Source organism: Dermochelys coriacea, chromosome 12 (genome assembly GCF_009764565.3).
Source record: "Dermochelys coriacea isolate rDerCor1 chromosome 12, rDerCor1.pri.v4, whole genome shotgun sequence".
NCBI lineage: Eukaryota > Metazoa > Chordata > Testudines > Dermochelyidae > Dermochelys > Dermochelys coriacea.
Genome location: NC_050079.1, coordinates 3,205,733 through 3,229,502, shown reverse-complemented (window position 1 = coordinate 3,229,502; position 23,770 = coordinate 3,205,733). Strand labels below are relative to the sequence as shown.

At 48.6% G+C, this 23,770-nt stretch overlaps 1 protein-coding gene across 3 annotated transcripts in view; it reads right to left on the bottom strand.

Moving 5' to 3' along the window:
• Positions 1–23,770, bottom strand: part of HYDIN (HYDIN axonemal central pair apparatus protein) — a 450,179-nt gene that overhangs the window by 63,166 nt on the left and 363,243 nt on the right. For all 3 annotated transcript variants that reach the window (XM_043494938.1, XM_038368829.2, XM_038368830.2), the window contains exons 48-60: positions 23,051–23,244; positions 20,871–21,053; positions 18,811–18,930; positions 16,782–16,941; positions 16,504–16,676; positions 14,111–14,309; positions 12,837–12,936; positions 12,099–12,198; positions 11,389–11,557; positions 6,611–6,849; positions 6,118–6,238; positions 4,924–5,128; positions 976–1,211 (exon numbers count right to left, since the gene is read on the bottom strand). In XM_043494938.1, the coding sequence (XP_043350873.1) occupies positions 976–1,211; positions 4,924–5,128; positions 6,118–6,238; positions 6,611–6,849; positions 11,389–11,557; positions 12,099–12,198; positions 12,837–12,936; positions 14,111–14,309; positions 16,504–16,676; positions 16,782–16,941; positions 18,811–18,930; positions 20,871–21,053; positions 23,051–23,244 (2,199 nt within the window). The remainder of the gene's footprint in view (positions 1–975; positions 1,212–4,923; positions 5,129–6,117; positions 6,239–6,610; positions 6,850–11,388; positions 11,558–12,098; positions 12,199–12,836; positions 12,937–14,110; positions 14,310–16,503; positions 16,677–16,781; positions 16,942–18,810; positions 18,931–20,870; positions 21,054–23,050; positions 23,245–23,770) is intronic.

The window sequence follows — 23,770 nt, the reverse complement described above, 5'->3', positions numbered from 1 at the left end:
TTCCCTCAGCTGTCAGGAGGTTCTCCTCTCCTGTCTCAGGAAGGGATGTCAAACAGCATGTTTCTTGACTTAACGAATGTGCTGTCAGGATCAGAAAAAACACATCCTGTTCCAAGTGGTGGGAAAGTGGTGGGGTATTTGAGACAACAGTATGTGATAACTAAAGGCAAGGGCTCACTTTTTAGCAGCCACCACTGCAGCATAGCACATAGCTGTTTGTATGGCTGAATTAGTCACTCAGTTAACTCCACACTTTAGTGCCTAGATTTATTGCCCATCAGACCCTTTGTGTATATCACGAATATCACTAAACACCAGACTAAATGAGAGAAAGCCATCCAGATGAAGAAGAAGAAAAAAGAGATCAAAGGGTACAACCCAGACTGGCTTTACGCCGGGGCAGACCAACACATCAGTGCCATTCCTCTGTGTATAATTTTGTCAAGGGTCAGGATTGACTTAAGGAAGGGGCTTGTCACAGTGTGAGATGCTGGCAAGTCTGGCAGTGGAAGGGGGGATAATTAGGGTTGCTTATCACAAAATAGTTTGTTGGGCTTTTCTGACTGGCTGCTGTGAGGAATGGGGACTCTGTCACCCCTATGGGTAAGAGGGGACGTTTCTTTCTAGGACTCCTTGGGGATTGTTTTATTCTTCCTCACAGTACATGGTTACTAATCAGATCCATATCTTATGAGATCCCATGTGATCAGTGCTCAGCTTACCATACCTCATTCCAGGCACCGCCAGCAATGGGCTGATCGGGAGGCTTCACGGTGGATCTGGCTACACGGTATCAGCTTGGGCAGCAGTCTAACACTATTGGGCAGGGGTGGGAGTGACATTCTATCACCCTACACTGGTCCAGACCAGGCAAGGCTGAAACACACATCTCAGAAACCCTGCATGCTGCTCCAACTTGCTTGTGGGGCCTCCAGTGGATTGTCCCACACCCGTCCCTTCAGCTCTTATTCTGACCTTGCTGGAGACAGGCTTGACCGCGAGGACCACATCACAAGGAATTCTGCCCATATTGGCGATCTTGAACCGAGCTGTTGCCTGGTGCCCAACCAGGACGTTATTGAAGATGAACTTGTTCTCATCTGATACAAACACTCCTCCACCTTCCACTGTCTGCAGGATCTGGTAAAGGTTGATGTTGCTGCAGATCCTATGTTCCTCAAAAATGGTCCCGATGTCATCAACCACAAAGACTGAGGGAAGATAGACATGACAGCTGAGACCATGTGTTCTCTTCTGGGCTGAGAAACATAGGCCTAGTTTGTCTTGGGAGCAACTCTACTGACTTCAGTGACATTAATGCAGGATGAACTTGACTCAAGAACCCTTTTTTCACAAGTCAGGGTAATGGCACACCCCTGAGTGAGTTGTCAGCAATTTGTATTGAACCTCAGACCTCTGGATCTTAAGGCATGTGCCTACCACCTACATTTGTCTATCCCGCATCCACTCAGCGTGGCACTCTGTCCCACATTAGTGGTGGCTGGGCCACTCTGAGAGGGGTTTATGAGCCCACTACAGTCTGAGTCAACATTTATTTCCAGCAGTAGAAGCTGGATATGAGTCAGCAGTGTGCCCTCATTGCCAAGAAGGCCAACAACATATTGGGCTGTATTAATAGGAGCATTGCCAGCAGATTGAGGAAAATGATTATTCCCCTCTATTCGGCACTGGTGAGGCCACATCTGGAGTATTGTGTCAGTTTTGGTCCCCCCACTACAGAAGGGATGTGGACAAATTGGAGAGAGTCCAGTGGAGGACAATGAAGATGATCAGGGGGCTGGAGCACATGACTTACGAGGAGAGGCTGAGGGAACTGGGGTTATTTAGTCTGCAGAAGAGAAGAGTGAGGGGGGATTTGATAGCAGCCTTCAACTACCTGAAGAGGGTTCCAAAGAGGATGGAGCTCAGCTGTTCTCAGTGGTGGCAGATGATAGAACAAGGAGCAATGGTCTCAAGTTGCAGTGGGGGAGGTCCAGGTTGGATACTAGGAAACACTATTTCACTAGGAGGGTGGTGAAGCACTGGAATGGGTTACCTAGGGAGGTGGTAGAATCTCCATCCTTAGATGTTTTTAAGGTCCGGTTTGACAAAGCCTTGGCTGGGTTGATTTAGTTGGGGTTGATCCTGCTTTGAGCAGGGGACTGGACTAGATGACCTCCTGAGTTCTCTTCCAACCCTAATATTCTATGATTCTATGTTCCTTTGACTTGGATACTTTTTGCCCGGGTGAGGATGGAGTACAGCTGATGCACGCACTTCAGGGTTTGGCCCAGAATCTATTCCTCAGACCAACTCTTTTCTCATGATCCCTCATGGCAAAAAAGCAACAGCCACTGGGGAATGGCAAAGCAGATATGCTGCAGGCCTCTCCGTCAGCCTATCCAGCCCTTCCAGACGCCAGCCTCTCTCTTGGGGAGGAAGAGGACAGAAGGCCCAGTCCAAAGCCCATGGAATTCAGTGAGACTCTTTCCACTGACTTCAGTTGGCTTTGGATCAGGCCCAGAAGGAGCTGTGCAAGCCTGTGCTGAGAAACACTATCTACTCAGCTCCTGCAGGCGCTCTGCACTGGTGACTGTTGCGACACCAGGCTTTAAAAGGGTGACTAAAGCTGGGGGCAGTGCAGAGGTGGAAGCCGAAAGCTTTGACCTATGGAGTTAAGTATCAGAGGGGTAGCCATGTTAGTCTGGATCTGTAAAAGCGGCAAAGAGTCCTGTGGCACCTTATAGACTAACAACATATTGGAGCATAAGCTTTCGTGGGTGAATACCCACTTCGTCGGATGCATGTAGTGGAAATATCCAGAGGCAGGTATAAATATGCAAGCAAGAATCAGGCTAGGGATAACGAGGTTAGGTCAATCAGAGAGGATGAGGCCCTCTTCTAGCAGTTGAGGTCTGAACACCAAGGGAGGAGAATATGCTTTTGTAGTTGGCTAGCCAGTCACAGTCTTTGTTTAATCCCGAGCTGATGGTGTCAAATTTGCAAATGAACTGAAGCTCAGCAGTTTCTCTTTGAAGTCTGGTCCTGAAGCTTTTTTGCTGCAGGATGGCTACCTTTAAATCTGCTATTGTGTGTCCAGGGAGGTTGAAGTGTTCTCCTACAGGTTTTTGTATATTGCCATTCTTAATATCTGATTTGTGTCCATTTATCCTTTTACGTAGGGACTGTCCAGTTTGACTGACGTACATAGCAGAGGAGCATTGCTGGCACATGATGGCGTAGATTACATTGGTGGACGTGCAGGTGAATGAACCGGTGATGGTGTGGCTGATCTGGTTAGGTCCTGGAATGGTGTCTCTGGTATAGATATGTGGGCAGAGTTGGCAACGAGGTTTGTTGCATGGATTGGTTCCTGAATTAGAGTTACTATGGTGCGGTGTGTCGTTGCTGGTGACAATATGCTTCAGGTTGGCAGGTTGTCTGTGGGCGAGGACTGGCCTGCCTCCCAAGGCCTGTGAAAGTGAGTGATCGTTGTCCAGGATGGGTTGTAGATCACTGATGATGCATTGGAGAGGTTTTAGCTGAGGACTGTATGTGAAGGCCAGTGGAGTTCTGTTGGTTTCTTTCCTGGGCTTGTCTCACAGCAGGAGGCTTCTGGGTACACGTCTGGCTCTGTTGATTGGTTTCTTTATTTCCTTGTGCGGGTATCGTAGTTTTGAGAATGTTTGAGAAACCAGCAATGCCATCACAGGACCTAACCAGATCAGCCACACCATCACCGGTTCATTCACCTGCACGTGCACCAGTGTAATCTGTGCCATCATGTGCCAGCAATGCCCCTCTGCTATGTACATCGGCCAAACTGGACAGTCCCTATGTAAAAGGATAAATGGACACAAATCAGATATTAGGAATGGCAATATACAAAAACTCGTAGAAGAACACTTCAACCTCCCTGGACACACAATAGCAGATTTAAAGGTAGCCATCCTGCAGCAAACAACCTTCAGGACCAGACTTCAAAGAGAAACTGCTGAGCTTCAGTTCATTTGCAAATTTGACACCATCAGCTCGGGATTAAACAAAGACTGTGACTGGCTAGCCAACTACAAAAGCAGTTTCTCCTCCCTTGGTGTTCACACCTCAACTGCTAGAAGAGGGCCTCATCCTCCCTGATTGAACTAACCTTGTTATCCCTAGCCTGATTCTTGCTTGCATATTTATACCTGCCTCTGGAAATTTCCACTACATGCATCTGACGAAGTGGGTATTCACCCACAAAAGCTTATGCTCCAGTACGTCTGTTTGTCTATAAGGTGCCACAGGACTCTTTGCCGCTTTGACCTATGGGAGTTTAGGAGAATAGGAATGTTCAGTCTAGAGAAAGGGAGGCCAAGAGGTGCCACAACAGCTGTTGACGAGACCAATGGGGAACAGGGAATGATTGTTCTCTCTACTCAGCCAGAACTGAGCCAGAAGCAAGTAGGGGAAAACACAGTGAAACGTTAGGAAATACCTGATACCTCTGTGACAACTAAATAACTGTACAGGCTGTCAGAGGTCACTGTCCCTTCCCCTTACTGCCCTGGTGGATCAGATCGCTGGTTCGTCAGCTCCTGCCTCCTACCTCCAGCAGTTGCCAGCTGATGCCTCAGAAGAAAAGGATCCTCCCTGCTCCATACAACACACCTAGGTTGGACACCAGCGAGGGGGAATGTCTTCCTGAGCCTGTCTGCAGTGATCAATTTACACTCTGAAGCATGAGAGTTGGTTACCTACTATCCCATAATGTGTTGCCAAATCCAGCAAGGAATGGAGGCAGGCAGTGGAGATTTTCAAGATGAGCCATGTTCTCTCTCGAGGAGGGTGTCAGGGATAATGCAACACCTCTCCATATGCTCCTTGGGGAAGAGGGAGTGGATGCAGAGATTCAGCCAATGGCTGTACGGAACATGTCTATACCTGGTAGGCATGACTCAGCAATTATGGTGTATGGGATGCCTCCCGGATTATCGTCGGGGTCCCTGTCAGTGATGTCGATGGCCAGGTATTCCTCACACTTTCCCACTGGCTCTGCTAAACAATCAACTGTGATGATCTGCTGGCCTCCTGCAGGAATGGATCCAAACCCAGGATACACTGTGAACATGCCTAGAGTGAAGCGAGCCTGCAAAAGAGTCCAGGGAAAGCCTGCCTCAGACATCCTGCCAGCTAACAGTCCCAGGAGAGGAGCATTCCACTCCTACCTCAGTCCCCCTGCCCTAGGCAGCAGGGGAAGCACCAGAAGCCTTCTGGTCAGCTCAAGAGTGATGCTGCCAAACTGTAGAAGAATCAGCATCTGATCCTCCCTGGTCAAAGGAAGGTGGGTTGGGAAGTAAAGGGAGGGGAAAACAGCAAGGATCCTGACTTCTGATAGGGAGCAAAACAAAAATGAGAAATATCTTCCTGGAAAAGTAGGAGGGAGGAATGAGAGTAGAAAGATTCGGGGAGAGAAAGGGGAATGCATGTGAGAAAGAAAATCACCCAAAGAAAGAATATCAGCTCTGGAGCAGACATACCATAAATGAGAACAGCACATTCTCTGATCTAGCTGCCAAGGCAGGGTCATCCCTGGGGGAGCGGAAGAATTCAGACAGAAGAAGGGCCTAGCAGACACTGCAGCGGATGTGAGGAATGGGATAGAACATGCACCCACCTGCATAGATGCTGACTCCGTGGGTGCTCCGGGGCTGGAGCACCCACAGGGAAAAATTGGTGGGTGCTCTATACCCACCAGCAGCTCCCTGGCAGTTCCCCGCCCCGTCCCCTCCCCTCCCCTTCCCAGCTCACCTCACCTCCACCTCCTCCCCTGAGCATGCCTTCCCCGCTTCTCCTCCCAGCGCTTGCCACCACGAAACAGCTGTTTCGTGGCGTAACAAGCTGTGAGAGGGAGGGGGGAGGAGCGAGAAGGCAACGTGCTTGGGGAGGAGGTGGGGAAGAGGCGGGACTGGGATGGGGATTTGGGGAAGGAGTCCAATAGGGGCAGGGAGGGGGCGGAGTTGGGGTGGGGACTTTGGGGAAGGGGTTGGAATGGGCGGAGGGCTGGTGTGGAGTTGGGGCGGGGCCAGGGGGCATGAGCACCCACCAGCGCCAGGAGAAGATGGCGCCTATGCCCACCTGCGCAACAAGGTTGATGTCCTTCTGAAGAGATTCTGTGCGCTTGCTTTGTTTGCCAACTGGAGGGATTTTGCTTAGGGTCTCGCTGTCACGGGAACGGGAGTGCTTGACATGGGATGGTCTGGAAGAAACAGCAGAAATACATCATGCTGGGGTCTCCACTGTGTCCAATCCCCTCCTGGGTTTGACTGTCCCAGAGCTGGGATTGCCCTGGGAAGGGGCACACCCATTCTGAGCAAGTGTCCAAATGTAATACACACAAGTGCATGCCTGGCTGAAGGACATTAATAACAACACTGATTACATATATGCAATCTCTCATCCATAAATCCCAGCACTTTACAAAGAAGAGCACTAATAAGCCCTATCTTGTCTGTAGCACTTATCAGCAGAGCTCAAAGTGCTTTACAATGGAGGTCAATGTCATCACCCCCATTTTATAGATGGGGAAACTGAGGCAGAGTTGTCAGCATTAGCTGGTGCTTTCTCTTACCCCTTTTTTGGTGGGATGGGCAGATCTCGTATTAGCTTGCCGATGAAGTATTTGAAATCAAGAGCGCCTTTGTTCTCCAGAGTGAAGCTGCAGGTCTTACGAGTGCTGTTCATCATGGAGCCAAAGTTGATGAGTGAGGCAGGGGAAATGCTGTACTTAGTGAACAAAGAATTCACGGACACTTTCACTGGAATGCTGGCAATGGTCTCGCCTCCTTCACAAACACTGGGCTCAATCACCTAGGCAGAGAAGGGTGGATTGGCAAGTGGAGTTTAGAGGACTCTGCTGGTCTGTTTCATAAATTCACAGAGTTGCTGCCTACAGCGGGAGCCATGGCACACTTAGCCAAGCACCCCACTTGTGTCAGTTCCCTGGTGACTTGAAGGCCTTTGTCGTTCCTAAGATTACCCTTGCAAAGACTTGGCAGAAGTCCCTAGGAGCTTTCATGGATTCACAGATTCCAAGGCCAGAAGGGACCACTGGGATCATGTTGCCTGACCCCCTGTGTAACACAGGCCAGAGAACTTCCCCCCAATAATCCCCAGAGAAGAGCTTTTAGAAGAATAGCCAGTCTTGATTTAAAAATTGCCAGTGATAGAGAATCCACCACGACCCTTGGTAAATTGTTCCAGTGGTTAATTACCCTCCCTATTAAAAATGTATGCCTTATTTCCCGTCTGAATTTGTCTAGCTTCAACTTCCAGCCACTGCATCACGTTAGACCTTTTGTCTGCAGAGCCCATTATCAAACATGTATTCCCTGTGTAGATACTTATGATCTGTGATCAAGTCACCCTCAAGCTTCTCTTTGTTAAATTAAGTAGATTGACTCTTTTAGTCTATCACTATAAGGCAGATTTTCTAATGCTTTAAGCATTCTCATGGCTCTTTTCTGAATCCTCTCTAATTTACCAACATCCTTCTTGAGTTGTGGGCACCAGACCTGGACACAGCATTCCAGCAGTTGTTGTACCAATGCCAAATACAGAGGTAAAATAGGTTTCAGAGTGGTAGCCGTGTTAGTCTGTATCAGCAAAAACAACGAGGAGTCCCTGTGGCACTTTAGAGACTAAGAAATTTATTTGGGCATAAGCTTTTGTGGGCTAAAACCCACTTCATCAGATGAATGGAGTGGAACATACAGTAGGGAGGTATAAGTCACAGCATATGAAAAGATGGGAGTTGCCTTACCAAGTGGGGGCCAGTGCTAACAAGCCAATTCAATTTAAGTTGGAAGTAGGCAATTCTCAACAGTTGACAAGAAGGGGTGGAAATCACTTTTGTAGTGTTAATGAAGCCAATGTAAACAAGGTGGACCATTTCAGACAGTTGACAAGAAGGTGTAAGTATTTAGCAAGTGGAAATTAGTTTTTGTAAAAACAACGAGGAGTACTTGTGGCACCTTAGAGACTAAGAAATTGATTTAGTTTCTGTAGTGATCCATCCACTCCCAGTCTCTATTCAGGCCTAATTTGATGGAGTCCAGTTTGAAAATTAATTCCAGTTCTGCAGTTTCTCGTTGGAGTCTGTTTTTGAAGTTTTTTTGTTGAAGAACTGCCACTTTTAAATCTGTTGTTGAGTGACCAGGGAGATTGAAGTGTTCTCCTACTGATTTTTGAATGTTATAATTCCTGATGTCATATTTGTGTCTATTTATTCTTTTGCGTAGAGACTGTCCAGTTTGGCCAATGTACATGGCAGAGGGGCATTGCTGGCACATGATGGCATATATCACATTGGTAGATGTGCAGGTGAACAAGCCCCTGATGGTGTGGTTAATATAGTTAGGTCCTATGATGGTGTCCCTTGAATAGATATGCGGGCATAGTTGGCACCGGGGTTTATTGCAGGGTTTGGTTCCTGGGTTAGTGTTTTTGTTGTTAGTTGCTAGTGAGTATTTGTTTCAGGTTGGGGGACTGTCTGAAAGCAAGGACAGGCCTGTCTCCCAAGGTCTGTGAGAGTGAGGGATCATCCTTCAGGATAGGTTGTAGATCTCTGATGATGCGCTGTAGAGGTTTTAGTTGGGGGCTGTAGGTGATGGCTAGTGACATTGTGTTACTTTCTTTGTTGGGCCTGTCTTGTAGTAGGTGACTTCTGGGTACCATTTTGACTCTGTCAATCTGTTTCTTCACTTCACCAGCAGGGTATTGTTGTTTTAAGAAGTCTTGATAGAGATCCTGTAGGTGTTTGTCTCTGTCTGAGGGATTGGAACAAATGCGGTTGTATCTTAGAGCTTGGCTGTAGACAATGGATCGTGCGATGTGGTCTGGATGAAAGCTGGAGGCATGTAGGTAAGTATAGCGGGCAGTAGGTTTCCAGTATAGGGTGGTGTTTATGTGACCATTGTTTATTAGCATTGTAGTGTCTAGGAAGTGGATCTCTTGTGTGGACTGGTCCAGACTGAAGTTGCTGGTGGGGTGGAAATTGTTGAAATCCTGATGGAATTCCTCAAGGGCCTCCTTCCCATGGGTACAGATGATGAAGAGGTCATCAATGTATTGCAAGTAGAGTAGGGGCGTTAGTGGACGAGAGCTGAGGAAGTCTCGTTCTAAGTCATCCATAAAAACGTTGGCATACTGTGGGGCTATGTGGGTACCCATAGCAATCCTGCTGACTTGAAGGTATAAATTGTTCCCAAATCTTAAATAGTTGTGGGTGAGGACAAAGTCACAAAGTTCAGCCACCAGGTTTGCCGTGACATTATCGGGGATACTGTTCCTGACGGCTTGTAGTCCATCTTTGTGTGGAATGTTGGTGTAGAGGCTTCTACATCCATAGTGGCTAGGATGGTGTTTTCAGGAAGATCACCGATGGACTGTAGTTTCCTCAAGAAGTCAGTGGTGTCTCAAAGATAGCTGGGAATGCTGGTAGTGTAGGGCCTGAGGAGGGAGTCTACATAGCCAGACAACCCTGCTGTCAGGGTGCCAATGCCTGAGATGATGGGGAGTCCAGGATTCCCAAGTTTATGGATCTTGGGTAGCAGATAGAATACCCCTGGTGGGGCTCTAGGGGTGTGTCTGTGCGGATTTGTTCCTGTGCTTCTTCAGAGAGTTCCTTGAGCAGATGGTGTAGTTTCTTTTGGTAATCCTCAGTGAGATCAGAGGGTAATGGCCTGTAGACTGTGGTAGAATCATAGAATATCAGGGTTGGAAGGGACCTGAGGAGGTCATCTAGTCCAACCTCCTGCTCAAAGCAGGACCAATCCCCAACTAAGAGTTGTCAGAGAGTTGTCTAGCAGCCTCTCATGCATATTCCGATCTGTTCATGGTGGGTCACTACAGAAACTAAATCAATTTCTTAGTCTCTAAGGTGCGACAAGTACTCCTCATTGTTTTTACAAAAACTAATTTCCACTTGCTAAATACTCACACCTTCTTGTCAACTGTTTGAAATGGGCCACCTTGTTTACATTGGCCTCATTAACACTACAAAAGTGATTTCCACCCCTTCTTGTCAACTGTTGAATATTGCCTACTTCCAACTTAAATTGAATTGGCTTGTTAGCACTGACCCCCCACTTCGTAAGGCAACTCTCATCTTTTCATATGCTGTGTATTTATACTTCCCTACTGTATGTTCCACTCCATGCATCTGATGAAGTGGGTTTTAGCCCACAAAAGTTTATGCCCAAATAAATTTGTTAGTCTCTAAAGAGGTAAAATCTCTCTAATCCAATTTGAGATTCCTCTGTTCAGGCATCCCAGGATGGCATTAGCTCTTTTGGGCAGAGTGTTATATAGGGAGCTCACGTTCAGCTGATTATACACCACCATCCCCAAATCTTTTTCAGGGTCACTGCTTTCCAGGGTAGAATCTCCCATCCTATAAATATGGCCTACGTTCTTTGTTCCTAGATGTATACATTTAGCTGTATTAAAATTAATATTTTTCCTTGCACCCAGTCTACCAAACAATCTAAATCACTTCTGAATCAGTGACCTGACCTCTTCATTATTTTCCACTTACCCAGTTTTTATGTCATCTGCAAACTTCATCAGTGATGATTTTATGTTTTCTTCCAGGTCACTGATAAAATGTTAAACAGCATAGGGCAAATAACTGCTTACTGCAGGACCCCACTGCAAGCACATCCACTTGATGACGATTCTCCATTTGCAATTACATTTTGAGACCTATAACCTCACCAGTTTGAATCCATTTATTGTATGCTAGGTTCATTTGATATCATTCTAGTTTCCCCACCACCAACACTCTTGCATTATTTCCCATTGGAGAATGCTTGATGTGGAATCCCTGGGTGTGAACTTTCCTACAGTCAGCAGTCCTGAACCATCCTTCTTACAGAAACCTATGATGGAGCAGCTGTGAATGCCTCTCTACTCCAGTGACTGGTCAGTACTATTCCTTGCAGTGACTCCTGCTGAAAGGGGCTTAGAATGAAATCTTCTACCATCCTGCATTATTCTTCTTATAGGGAATTCTTGGCTGGGAAAGGCTAAACTTGGAGTAACCTTGAGCTTTTTCAAGGTCAGGCTCCTTAATCCAATCCTAGGAGAAGCTAGGACTGGAGAGGCCAGTCTCTTTAAATACCTATTCCAAAGCTAGAGGTGGATACTCATCCATGCTTTAGGAGCATCAAGAAAGGCTTTGACAAATACATGGATGGTAGCACTGGATCCCCCAGTTAACCAAGGCATCCCCACTTGTGTGTGACTAGGAATATACAGATCACAGCTATCACAACACACAGGGCACCATCAGCTACTGTCACAGCCATCACAGCTTGGCCTGTGCCAATGTCTTTACAGGCATCTCACCTGGCAGTACAGGATAGGCTTTTCTTCAATTTTCATTTCCTTCTTGGACCGAAAGGTGATCTGTATCTGAGTGGGGCGGTCAACAGCAGCTAAAGTCCCCTTCTGGGGCTGGATGTTGAAGACAGAGTTCAAATTTGGCATGTTGGTTTCAGGGGATTCTAGAGTGAAGCTGAAGGATGGAGACAAAACAAAGACTCTTTGTGAATTGGCCTGTTCGGTTAAGGACACTAGAGCCAGTCGCATAGCCAGGAAGCCAAGTTCAGAGCCTTGGTACAAGACACTTAGGAATGTGGAAACGGCCATTAAGATCTCACTCAGCTTTGTTCAAGAGATTCCTGATGAAAATTAAAATTGTGGACTTTAGCTTGATTTACTTCCAAGGTCAGATTTTCAAAGGGTCTGCGTTTTCTGTATGCACCTGTCTGTGCATGTAACCTGCATTTTCATGCCTAACTTTCTCGTTGGTAGGATGCAGAATGTGCCCATGCTTTGCAAAATAGAAGTTTTAAAAAAAAAACAACCCTGACATCTTGTGACGGAGTATATCAGACCCTCCAAGGCCCCCTGCTAGAGGCCTCATGGCCCTGCCACATCCCACCTCCAAAAAGGACAATGGAGAGGGTTCTCCAAGCTGGGAATAACAGAATGAGAGACTGGACTGATGGGGACATCAAATGCTTATACACCACACAGCTGAAATAGTAGTTTACCTGTATCCAATCTCATATTTTCCTTTGTTCTTCAGGGACAGCATCTGCTTAGCTTCATCCAATACTCTAATGACCCCGAAATCCAAACCACCATCTGTACCTGCAGAGAAAGCCACAAGTGGGAGGAGAGATGGTGATGAATACTCAGGTCTTGCATGAAACACACCTCCAAATCACAAGGAAGTGAAGTCAAATCAGGAAGTCAAAGTCCTCCAGAGAAAGTCTTATTCTCAAAATTAGCCCCGGGATGCTTCACTGCCCTTTTTGTTACATGGAAAAGAACTGCATGGCTTAGTGGCTAAACATTGTCATTTTCATTTCCTTGTAGTGCTACATGCCGAAAAGTATGTCACTCTCCAGTCTGCGAGCAGTGCTGCCTGCTTAGATAGCCTACATGTCAGAAAGCTGGAAATGTTTTTGTACAGGCTTACTTGTATTATGGTTTCCATCTCAACAAATAAAATAAATTGCATACAAAAATGCTATTTTAACAGAAGGTTAAGGTGAAGTCAAGTACTCAAAAGTTAGGAAATGCCAGTATTAAGGTGACCTTAATTCATCCCCTTGGTGTGTACATATCATGATACAGTCTTTAACGACACGGTCACTGACTACTTGTTCTACTGGATGCTTGGCCTCATTCAGTTATACATCTGGACCCTGTGCCTACTGAGGCCACCCTTAATTCTTCTTACTGATCCAGCCAGGCAATCCTGAGCGTGGGGGACAAAGACTGACCTCTGGGGAAGCTGATGTCCAGAGCAACATCATAGGACTCGGCAAGGACTTGGATGTTTTCGTACTGAACAATCCCCAGGATGTTTTCCATGTCTGAAACCTGAGGCAACAAATAAAGAGCTGTCACTCAGAGCACCTCTGACCTCTATTGATGAACATCACGAGTTCTTCATACTGCCAACGGCACCCACCTCCTTCTTTGCTATCAGATTCCAGCATCAGCAGCCATCCAGCTGCAAGGCATTTCCTACCCTACTAACCTTCTGGGCTGACCCAAAAGGATTCTCCTGCTGTGTGAAACATCAGCCTAGCTCTCCACCATTCCAGCATGAGAAACTCACTATTAATGATGCTGTTTACCAGCATAGTTTGCAATAAGAGATGTTCCTAACAACCGCCAGCCAAGCTCACGAGGCAGCCCTTCTGAACATCAGCCCTGCCGCAATGTAGGAGTTGGAAAGGGATTCCCTTATTGTGCCTTTTCCTGTGAGTTGTTGCTATTTACATTTCAAAACCAAGCTTGTTTCCAGCAGGGCCCTGCAATGGGACACTCTGGCAGGGAAGTGGCAGAGGCTGTGCAGGAACCCTAGAGTGATTCCTGATGTGTCAAGTGAGACTAGCCAATGCCAAATGGAGAGCACCATATCAGCAAGCCTGAATCAGCCCAGTCACTGCTCCCTTGACCTGAACCAACCTACCTCTGGGGGTGGGGGGGTTGGATTTGCTCTTGGACAGATCTATCATCCAGGCTTTAGCTCCAGCTGACTGATGAGAACTGATGCTGCCCCAAACTGGTCTAGCTGGGCTGGCCCACTGGGGATTTGTGAGACTTGGATGCTCCAGGATACAAAGGAATATTTTGATTCAAATAAAGAAAAGCAACAGAAACATGTCCAAAAATGGCCATCTGTACAGCTGCCTGCAGGTGCTACCTCCCCAGCCCATAACACCTCGCTTACCCAGCAGTGCCTCAGATACAAGATGGCTGCCTCACTGGTTACTTGGAAGTAACCAGTAAGGCAGCCATCTACAAGCTGGTCCCTTGGAGAAAGGCCAGAGCTGGGGTGGGGAGGGGAGCTAGTAGAAGTGCTCCTTGCAGGTAGGCGGCTACGTCATTCACAACACGTGGTCATCACTGCCCCACCCATCTCACCTCCAGCAGCAGTAACTGCCAAGTACAAACCTTAGTGCCAAGCCTCACCAATGCCCTCCAAAGAGTCGGAAGGCTAAGCTCTTGGATTTGCAGGAGCTGGGGAAGGAAGGGTCTGCCTCACCTCCAGTCGGATGACTTTCTTAATGTTGAGAGGTTTTGTAGCCTTAAAATGCAGCTGCAGGCAGTACTCTGAGCGGGGATCGACGATGCCCTGGTCATGTGAGACAGAGAAATCATCCCCCAGGTTCTCCAGGCCGCTGAGCCGCCAGGCTACAGGCATTGGGGAGGTGTTTCTCAGGAAAAGCATCTTGGTGTCCTTCCTAAAAGGAGAGGAAGACACTCAGCTGTTGTTGCCAAAGCAGCCATTTTAGTTTTGCATTTGAATGGGGCCCAGGCCAAGCCAGTTTCACATGGCCTATAAAATCACACCGATCCAGCTGGACCTACAGGGTTTAACCATATTCAGTTCTTTCTTACTTTGCATGTGCCAGAACCTTAAGTTCAAGCTTTGGGGAGAATCACAGAGTTTTAGTTACAATGAACACAAGCAAAATAAGAACTTAAGTAGCAGATCAACATCTGACATGCTTGGATCACTTTAACTAGATCCATTCCTATTCATGGGAGTGGAGGCATGGGGGTCATTCTGATGAACCAGATGAGTGTGGGTCACATCCAGAGCCCTAGTTAGGAACAGATGCACCAGAAAGTATTCATCGGTATTCATGGGAGGATAGGGAATGAAAAGTGGACTGATGCAAGATAGTCTACGTATACGTAATCCTGCCTCAGCATGGGAGGATGGATTAAATGACTTCTCAAGGTCCCTTCCACCCCTACATTTCTCTGATTTCTCTGACTGTTTTACTGTGACATTTAATCACTTGAACTTGTGGGATTTAGAGTTAGAAGCTTAAGATAAGGACTCGTTCAATTGTAGGAAGGTGGAGGGGCAGATTTGCTGAGGAGGCGTGGGATGACAAGTTGCGCGCAATGAGTCAACATGCTCCAGTCCTGGCTGGTGAGCAGGAAAACAGCCCTGCCTCCAGGGTGACCTGCAATGGGTGTAAAGGAGAAGCCAGAGCGGAGCCCGACTGCTCGCTTTCTGGTCTGTTAGACGCTGCAAGCCTGAGGTGGGCTGTGAGAAGGTGGAAGAGCTGAGCACTGAGCTACAGCAACCCAGACAAGCGAAGACGGATCCCTTCTGTTCCCTGGGACATGGGCCTCACTGGAGGAAGGGTGCTAAAGGACAGGAAACTGGCAGATGCACTGCAGTCTCACTGGAAAATAAGGGGCTAAAACACAGGAGTAATCCCTTGGGAGCTGCAGCATGGAACATATTGGTGCAGCCAATGCAGAGACTTGTGAAAAGTCCCAATATCACCGACTGCTTAAAGAGTCTAGCCCAAAGGGTAAAAATGTGGGGCCTAAACATGGGCATAGTTTGGAGGGTAGAGGGGGGTACACGGGGCTCACATGCCACTCCGCTCCATTTCTGTGAGCATCAAGCTGCTCCCCACCCTGCAGCCAAGCAGAGCAAGCCGGGCAGCCTGGCCAGGGTGGGGAGCAGGATGGAGCAGATGCTCCAGGTTGCTACCTTGATGCCTCCTGGGTCCTATTGTTCGCCTGTTTCCTGTACAACCATGGGGGGATGCAGAGAAGAGTCAGGGGGAAGTGGGGGTTAGGGCAGGAGAAAGAGAAGGAGATGTGGGAGTAGGGGGAGGGGTATGAGGTGGGGAGGGGAAGGGAGATGGGAGGGAAGAGAAGGAGACACAGGAATGTGTGTTGGGGAGAAGTGGGAGTCCAGCATGTGGTGTCCCCTCAGCTGCAGCAGCAGCTCCAACTGGGAGGCACCAGAGCAGCCACATCGCTGTGGCAGCTGGTGCCAGAGTGGCCACAGCTCCCGTGCTCAGGTCACCACAGCAGACAGAAGCAGCTGGAGCTCCCCCATTAAGCTAGCCTGTCCTGTCCTGGAACCTGCAGCCAAGGTAGCACTCCAAGGGAGGGGACAGAACCAGTGAGCCAAGGGAACAGGCTTCAGCATGTGCACTTGTGCTTTGGCCCCCCAATATATCAGTTAAACTACGCAGTAATGGCAGGCAGGGTGCCGTGAAGAGCCATGGGCTATCAGCTTTGCCCTCGCCGTGAGCATTGATTTACAGTGCAGTGGAGAGGTGTGGTTCCCAGTATGCCTACAAATAGCAGTGTGGCCAAAGCAACACAGGCTAACTGCCTGAGTCCAATCCTGCCCGACCCCCTGGGTGACCAGTTCATGCTGCGCCAGCCACACTGCTGTATTCAGCGTGCTAGCTTGAGCAGACCTAGAGCACGGATGTCCACCAATGCCAGAATTACGCCTCCCAGCTGCAGCGTACACATACCCGGAATGAATAAGGAGAGGAACTGGAGATAAAAGGCAAGCCCTTGAGTCAAAATAAGCAACTCGGAAAAACCAAACAAGAGTATGAAGAGTAGGCTCCAGACTATGTTCTGACTGCCCTTCAGAATCCCAACCTGTGCAGCAGCAGCTTCTCAAAATGCAACTGCTTGCAGTCGAGCTCCAGCTCAGGACGCACCCCTTGGCAGCAGATTCTGAAGACCACTGGCTCTGGATTCTCTTTAATACAGCAGACGATGCTGTCATCAAATATGCCAGGTGCAGTGGGGTACGCCCATATGCTCAGCTCCTGGCACGGCACCCCAGAGAGAAGGAGAGAGAGAATAGGGCATTCATTCAGAGGAGAAAATGGCTCCCAAATCTCTTGAGACTGTGATACCTGTTTGCCTCCTACCTGCTTCTCATTGGGTTTCAGCATCATGGTGGGAGGATCCAAGAGGTATGTATTTGCCTTGATGTCATGCTGGAAGCAGAAAAATACCTCCGCTTCCAAAGGGGATGAGTTGAGGATGGTTATCTTCTCGTAGTTGTTGGGATATCGGAGGGCCTTGTATCTGCAAATGAAATGCATTGTAGAAGAGACAGCGGACCATAGGAAGTGCTGCACCTTTGTCCTTTCTTATGCCACATGTACAGCACCTCCTTTTGTGCATCTGTTCACGCACCGTATCCTGTTAACACAAGTTATAAAATAATGCCATCACAATCATCATTGGTATAAGGAACATTATAAACCTGAAGGTTACTTCCTTGTACCTGAGTGCTGTAAGTGGCCTCTGCAGCGTCAGGCGAGTGGGATCAATTGACTCTGCAGAGGCCATTTGAAGGAGAAGTGTCAAAAATTGATCTGGCTTGTGGCTTTTTTTGTTAATTTGTTTTGCTTCTTTCTGAGGAATAAATAAGGTCTGATAGGGTTTTTAATGACAGGTTTCAGAGTAGCAGCCGTGTTAGTCTGTACTCGCAAAAAGAAAAAAAAAAAAGAGTACTTGTGGCACCTTAGAGACATTTTATTTTCCACCAAATGCATCCGATGAAGTGAGCTGTAGCTCATGAAAGCTTATGCTCAAATAAATTTGTTAGTCTCTAAGGTGCCACAAGTACTCCTTTTCTTTTTAGGGTTTTTAAAATAGTTTAAAACTAGTTCACTTTTTCTGTTTGGTTTTCACCTGAGAAATACCAGGACATTTCTTTGTGTTCCCTGTTTTGCTGGATGTTTCAGGTGTGTGTTCCTACCTTAACTGAAAGGGGTGGGGGAGGAACTGCTGAATCCTGGAGAAAGGCTCCCTTTTCTCCAACGTGTGAAATAGGCATTGGTGTTAAATGTTTAAAGAAACAGAAGAAAAGCAAGCATGTTAAAACAATTGGACTAAAAAATCCCCTTTGGCTGTCACTTGCTTAGATTTCAATTACATGGGACAACAAAACACCACTAGTTCTCCAGACATCCACAGAGTTCCCAAGCAGAAGAGAACTGACTTTTTAATGTTAAAAACAACAACAACACAGCATTAATCACTCTCCCCGTCCAGTAACAGCAACAACTAAAAACTGTGACAGGGTCGGGCCAGATGGCTATAGGAGAGTAATAGAAGGCACATATATTAGCCCCAGGCTAAGTAGGTCCCTTTTCTCTGGGTAAGGGAACAGGGAAAGTTCCAGAACAATCAGGAACCTTCTGAAGACAATTAAGGCAGGCTGATTAGAACACCTGCAGCCAATCAAGAAGCTGCTAGAATCAATTAAGGCAGGCTAATCAGGGCACCTGGGTTTTAAAAAGGAGCTCACTTCAGTTTGCGTGTGAGGAGCTGGGAGCAATAGGCACTAGGAGTTGAGAGTGAGAACACGGACTATTGGAGGACTGAGATGTACAAGCATCATCAGACACCAGGAGGAAGGTCCTGTGGTGAGGATAAAGAAGGTGTTGGGAGGAGGCCATAGGGAAGTAGCCCAGGGAGTTGTAGCTGTCGCACAGCTGTTCCAGGAGGCTCTCTAGACAGCTGCATTCCACAGGGCCCTGGGCTGGAACCCGCAGTAGAGGGTGGGCCCGGGTTCCCCCCAAATCCTCCCAACTCCTGGTCAGACACAGGAGGAGTCGACCTGGACTGTGGGTTCAGAAAAACGGCCAAGGTGAGGGCTGCCATGAAGCTCCAAGGCAAGCAAATCCGCCAATAAGCGCAAGACCTACCAAGGTAGAGCAGTTTGTCACAAAATCATGTAGGCCTTCTTTATGTCCTGTGGTTTTGCTTACAGCCTCTCAGGGTGAGTATGCACAGCACTGGCAAAAGCAGCCACGTGTGCATGTACTCTACTGATGTAACAACGTCGGCAGCAAAAGTAAAACTTTCTAGTATAGCTATAACCTACAAAACAAACTAACATGCAGCCGTGCTAGGAGATTAGACTCTTGCTCCTTTTGTTGGTACCTGTCTCTCGACTTTCCACAGAGCAAGGGGCCAAAGTGGAACACCCCTGAGCTCATCACATACTGTTTGAAGAGGATGTCGTCAGGCTTCGCACTCTTCCTCCGATGGAGAAATACCACCCTGTAGCAGAAAAGCAGACTGGTGTGAGGAGCTGCAGAAGCTAACAAGCCTGTAGCTAGAGGTAGCTGGAAAAATTTCGGTGAAACATTCTCTCGTCTGAATTTGCTGATGCAATTAAATCAAAACGTGTGGTTTCCTGACAGCTTACCCACCCAACTCCTTGGCAGCCCTGGCTTCCATGTGGCCTGCTCCAGAGCTAAGTCTTCATTCTTTGTCACCAAGAATTTGGAGATGTTTGGTTTTCAGTTCAAATCAGAACAAAATCAAATCAAAAATCCTCCACAAAACAGACTTTCCAGGTTTCCTGTAACCCTTAGCACCCTCAGGAAGAGCAGAATCAAGCCCAGGCACGGAGGATGATATTAAACCCTCTATCCTCCCTCCCTGCCCTACCAGCATAAGGCCCAGCCTCTTTCCTTCTCCAGTTCTATCCCACATCTCGCTGAGAAGAGACATCACACTCCTACCACCCAACAACTGACATTGCCTGGAGGCTTATGCTGAATGTACTCAAGGCTAGGGAGCAGGCTCTTTCCCATGCAAAGGTGACCACAAATACACCACTTGTCCCATGCAAGATTCATCCATTCCTATACAGTACAACTCTCCTGTCTTTGCATTTCTGTTCCCTGCCCCTGTGTCCTAAGTACTCAGCTGGTAATTGGGATTCATCAGAAGTGATGTGGACAGAGTAGTGCAGGTTGGATTCCCTTGAACCTCATCTAAGCAGGATACCAGTTACAACATGGGTGCTCCCTGAAGCTGGGAGAACATGGTTAAAAGATGAGTGTCGGAAGCAGCTAGAGAAGAAGGCTGGTTAGGACAGCGGTTACACTAACCTAGGGCCTCATAGACCTGGGTTTAACTCTAGACTCTGCCCTCAACTTCCATATATAAAATGGGGCAATAGCACTGCCCTACTTCACACGAATGTTGTGAGAATAGATACATGAAAGAACATAAGGTGTTCAAATACTGGGGGGTCACATAAGTAGCTACTTGTGTTCCCCTGGACTTATTTAAACCCCAGACAGCTCAAGGCTTCAGCCCTGTAATGTGGATGTGTTTTGGTCTCACCTACCCTCAACCTTGAGCCTTTTTGTAAACAGCTCCCCCCCGACTCAGTTACTCTTAGACTCCATTACTTACACCAGTGGTTCTCAAACTAGGGGCGCCGCTTGTTCAGGGAAAGCCCCTGACGGGCCAGGCAGGTTTGTTTACCTGCAGCATCTGCAGGTTTGGCCGATCGCAGCTCCCACTGGCCACGGTTCACTGTGCCTGGCCAATGTGGGCTCCGGGAAGGGCGGCCAGCACATCCCTCGGCCCGTGCTGCTTCCCGAAGTCCCCATTGGCCTGGAGTGGCAAACTGCGGCCAGTAGTAGTCGCAATCGGCCGAACCTGCGAACGCGGCAGGTAAACAAACCAGCCCGGCCCGCCAGGGGCTTTCCCTGAACAAGCAGCGCCCCTAGTTTGAGAACCACTGACTTATACTACTCACTGATAGGCCAGGGAGATCAAACACTCAGAAGCTGGAACGCAGTGTAAATTAAAGCTTGGGTGTCCCACTTTAACTTGCATATTCTCTTCTCCTCCGATTTGGTGCTTTACTTCCTACTCTCCTGCCTTCTGGCCCCTTGGCATGTGAGTTACAACAACGAAGAGGACATCTCTGCTGCAGTCAGGGTGTGACATAGGTGACTAACCAGCTCAGTTACTGGTGGCAGTGATGCTGTCGCAGCAGGAGCTGGTCACCTGAGTGATCACCCAGGGCCTTGGGTGAGCTGCCACAGCTTCCCCACTGTCAAAGTCTACAGGGACTCTACACTGATTGGGGAGGCTGGAAGGTGGTGTCTTATTCAGCAGCTCAGGCTCCCTCTAGACCTCAGGGAACCTGCTCAGAACAGTAGCCCAGCAGCTTTACCAGGTATGCAGGTACTGACCTGGGGTCCTGGCTGATTGTAGGGTAAGTGCAGGTGCCTCTGCAGTAAAGCTGGTACTGCCGGCGCGTGCCCAGGATCTCGAAGTTCAGGGTCTGATCAAACTGCCCTACCACAGTGGAGGAGAAGTGTATCTTCATGACAACCTCTCCGTTAGCAGGCACCGTCCAACGAAAGCTGCTCAGCCTGGCAGTGAGAGAGAACCCTTTATGTGCTTCAGACACCTGACAGGGCGAGACACTGAGAAAGCTGGGGTAACTTGTAGAACATAAAATCATAGGAACCCTGCCAGACTGGCTTCTGGGTCAGGACTTCGCACGCAACAAAAATGTGGACACTCAAGTGTCTCACCTGTTAGAGCAGAACATGCCATCGTATCTGTGACTGCGATACTGAGTTCCTACCATGTATTCTACATGCGCAACCCCTGAAGCCTAGCCAGAGACCGCTGCTAGTGCAGAGCGTGGCTGCTCCCTGGTTCAGTGACATTATACTAGTTCTCTGACAATGGCTTCCTCTTTGCTTCCCAGAGAAATTCAAGGGGTTCACTTTGAATACTGATCCCTGTGGAGTTTGGATCCCGGCTGCCCGAGAGGCCATCTCTTCCCATGACCCACTGGAGGCATGGCGTTCTCAGCAGAGGGTCTTCGGGACCGTAGCAATTTGCTCTCACAGCCAGTCTAACAGTCTGCGTTGGGTGAGCTACAGGATGTGCCACAAGGCACTGCCCTGACTGGTGGGAGCTGGGCAGGTTGGTAGGAGGTGAAGAATAGTTGTTTTCAGTGTCTTGGTTTATTTCAGAGGAGCTAAGGGAGAAGTATTAACCTCAGGACTTCTGATAAACCTTCCCAATATGTGCAGGAAGAATGCACCTGCATTGCAGCAGGGTCTGGTGCTGGCCCTTTGTCCCCAGGAAGGAGAATTCCCAGCGAACAGGAGACTCCATCTGAACAGCAGTGCTGCTGTGAGGTGATCTGCTCTGAGGAGGAGCTGGGAGAAGGCACTGTCTGTGCTGAGTATAGGGAGTGTGCCTGCTTGCCTGTACACATGGCCCAGCCTTGTCACCGGCATGGAAGTGAAGAGATTATACTCTTTCTGCATCTCTCACAGCTAAGGAGGGAGCAACAGACTGATCCAACATAAGAATGAGACATACACAGTATAGGGTTGCCAACTTTCTACTCGCACAAAATCAAACACCCTTGCTTCGCCCCTTCTCTGAGGCCCCACCCCTACTCACTCCATACCCTCCCTGCCCACCCTCACTCACTCGCTTGCTCATTTTCACCAGGCTGACTTAGGGGGTTGGGGTGCAGAAGGGGGTAAGAGTTCCAGCTGGGAGTGTGGGCTCCAGGGTTGGGCCAGAAATGAGGGGTTCAGGGTGCAGGAGGGGGCTATGGGCTGGGACAGGGGGGTGCAAGGGCTCTGGCTGGGGGTGCAGGCTCTGGAGTGGGGCTGAAGGATTTGGGGTGCAGGCAGGGGCTCTGGGCTAGGACCAAGGGGTTCGGAAGGCAGGAGGGGGATCAGGGCTGGGGCAGGGGGTTGGGGCGCAGGAGAGGGTCAGGGGTGCAGGCTACGGGCAGCACTTACCTCAAGCAGCTCCTGGAAGCAGCGGCATGTCCCCGCTCTGGCTCCTATGTGGAGGTGTGGCCAGGCGGCTTTGTTTGCTGCCCCATTTGCAGGTTCCCAGCCCATGGGAGCTGCGGGGGTGGCACTTGGGGAGGGGACAGCATGTGGAGCCCCCTGGCTGCATCTACGCATAGGAGCCGGAGAGGGACATGCCACTGCTTCCAGGAGCCATGTGAAGCCAGAGTAGGCAAGGACCGTGCCTTAGCCCCGCTGCACCGCTGACTGGACTTTTAATGGCCCAGTCAGTGGTGCTGACCAGAGCTGTCAGGGTCTCTTTTCGACTGGGCATTCTGGTCAAAAAACAGATACCTGGCAACCCTAACAAAGAACCCTAAGCAGCTTCCTGCTACATGGAATCATTCACGTTCTCCATTGAGCAGCACCCACTGCTGTTCAGTATGCCTGGCAGACATGTCCTGAGTGAGCAGAGTGGCCTGATGGGACCCCTACAAATCCCCAAGGCAGAAGGAACATCACTGGTCTCCGGTCTCTATGGCTCGTGCTAATCAGGCTCCCTGCTAGAAGGCATCAGGCTAAGCTGCTTGGTAGCTCACCTGAGGGTCTTTTCTTGGGATTGTTCCCCAATGAAGTTGCTTTGATCCAGCTCTGACAGCGGTGCCAGTGCTCCGGGGCCTGGCCCCTGAAGACCCTTCTTGCGGCCTGTGCTGCGCTTATCCTTCTGAGCCTCACGGTTGGGCTCTGCTTTGTCCTTCTTTAGTCTGCCTCTGGTTGGGGTGACATGTTCTTCCTGCAACCCAGTGCGAGGGTAGGGAAAAATAGTCAGAAACTGCTCAGGAGACCCCAAAGACGAGGCAGCCAAGTACTCTACCAAGGCGCAATAATGCCTATCCAAGAGCAATGGCACTGAGATGAAAGAAAAGCCAAGAATGGAGGCAAGGGTCTTATTTGTGCCCACTCATGTTTAAGCAGCAGGAGTCCATGGTTAGGGTCACTCTGTGCCTTAGCCCTAAGTCCCTGAGATAAGGCCTCCAGCATATTCAATGGGACAGATAACAAGCAATGAGCATCCATCCTACACCAGATTAATGGCTTCTTTCTGCCTAGGATTTAGATCCTTTGTTGTTTGTTTTTTTTATTTCATCAAGGAAATCTCTCCTTGTGAAATGCCTGTAAAATTCTAACCACAACAATTGGATTGGTTAGTTTGTTGCTTTTCATGCTTTATAATAATCTTACCAATTTACTTTTCTTCCCCTTCCATCTCTTCCCCTTCTTTGCTGATTGACACTGATTTTCCCCCTGTGATCTGAACT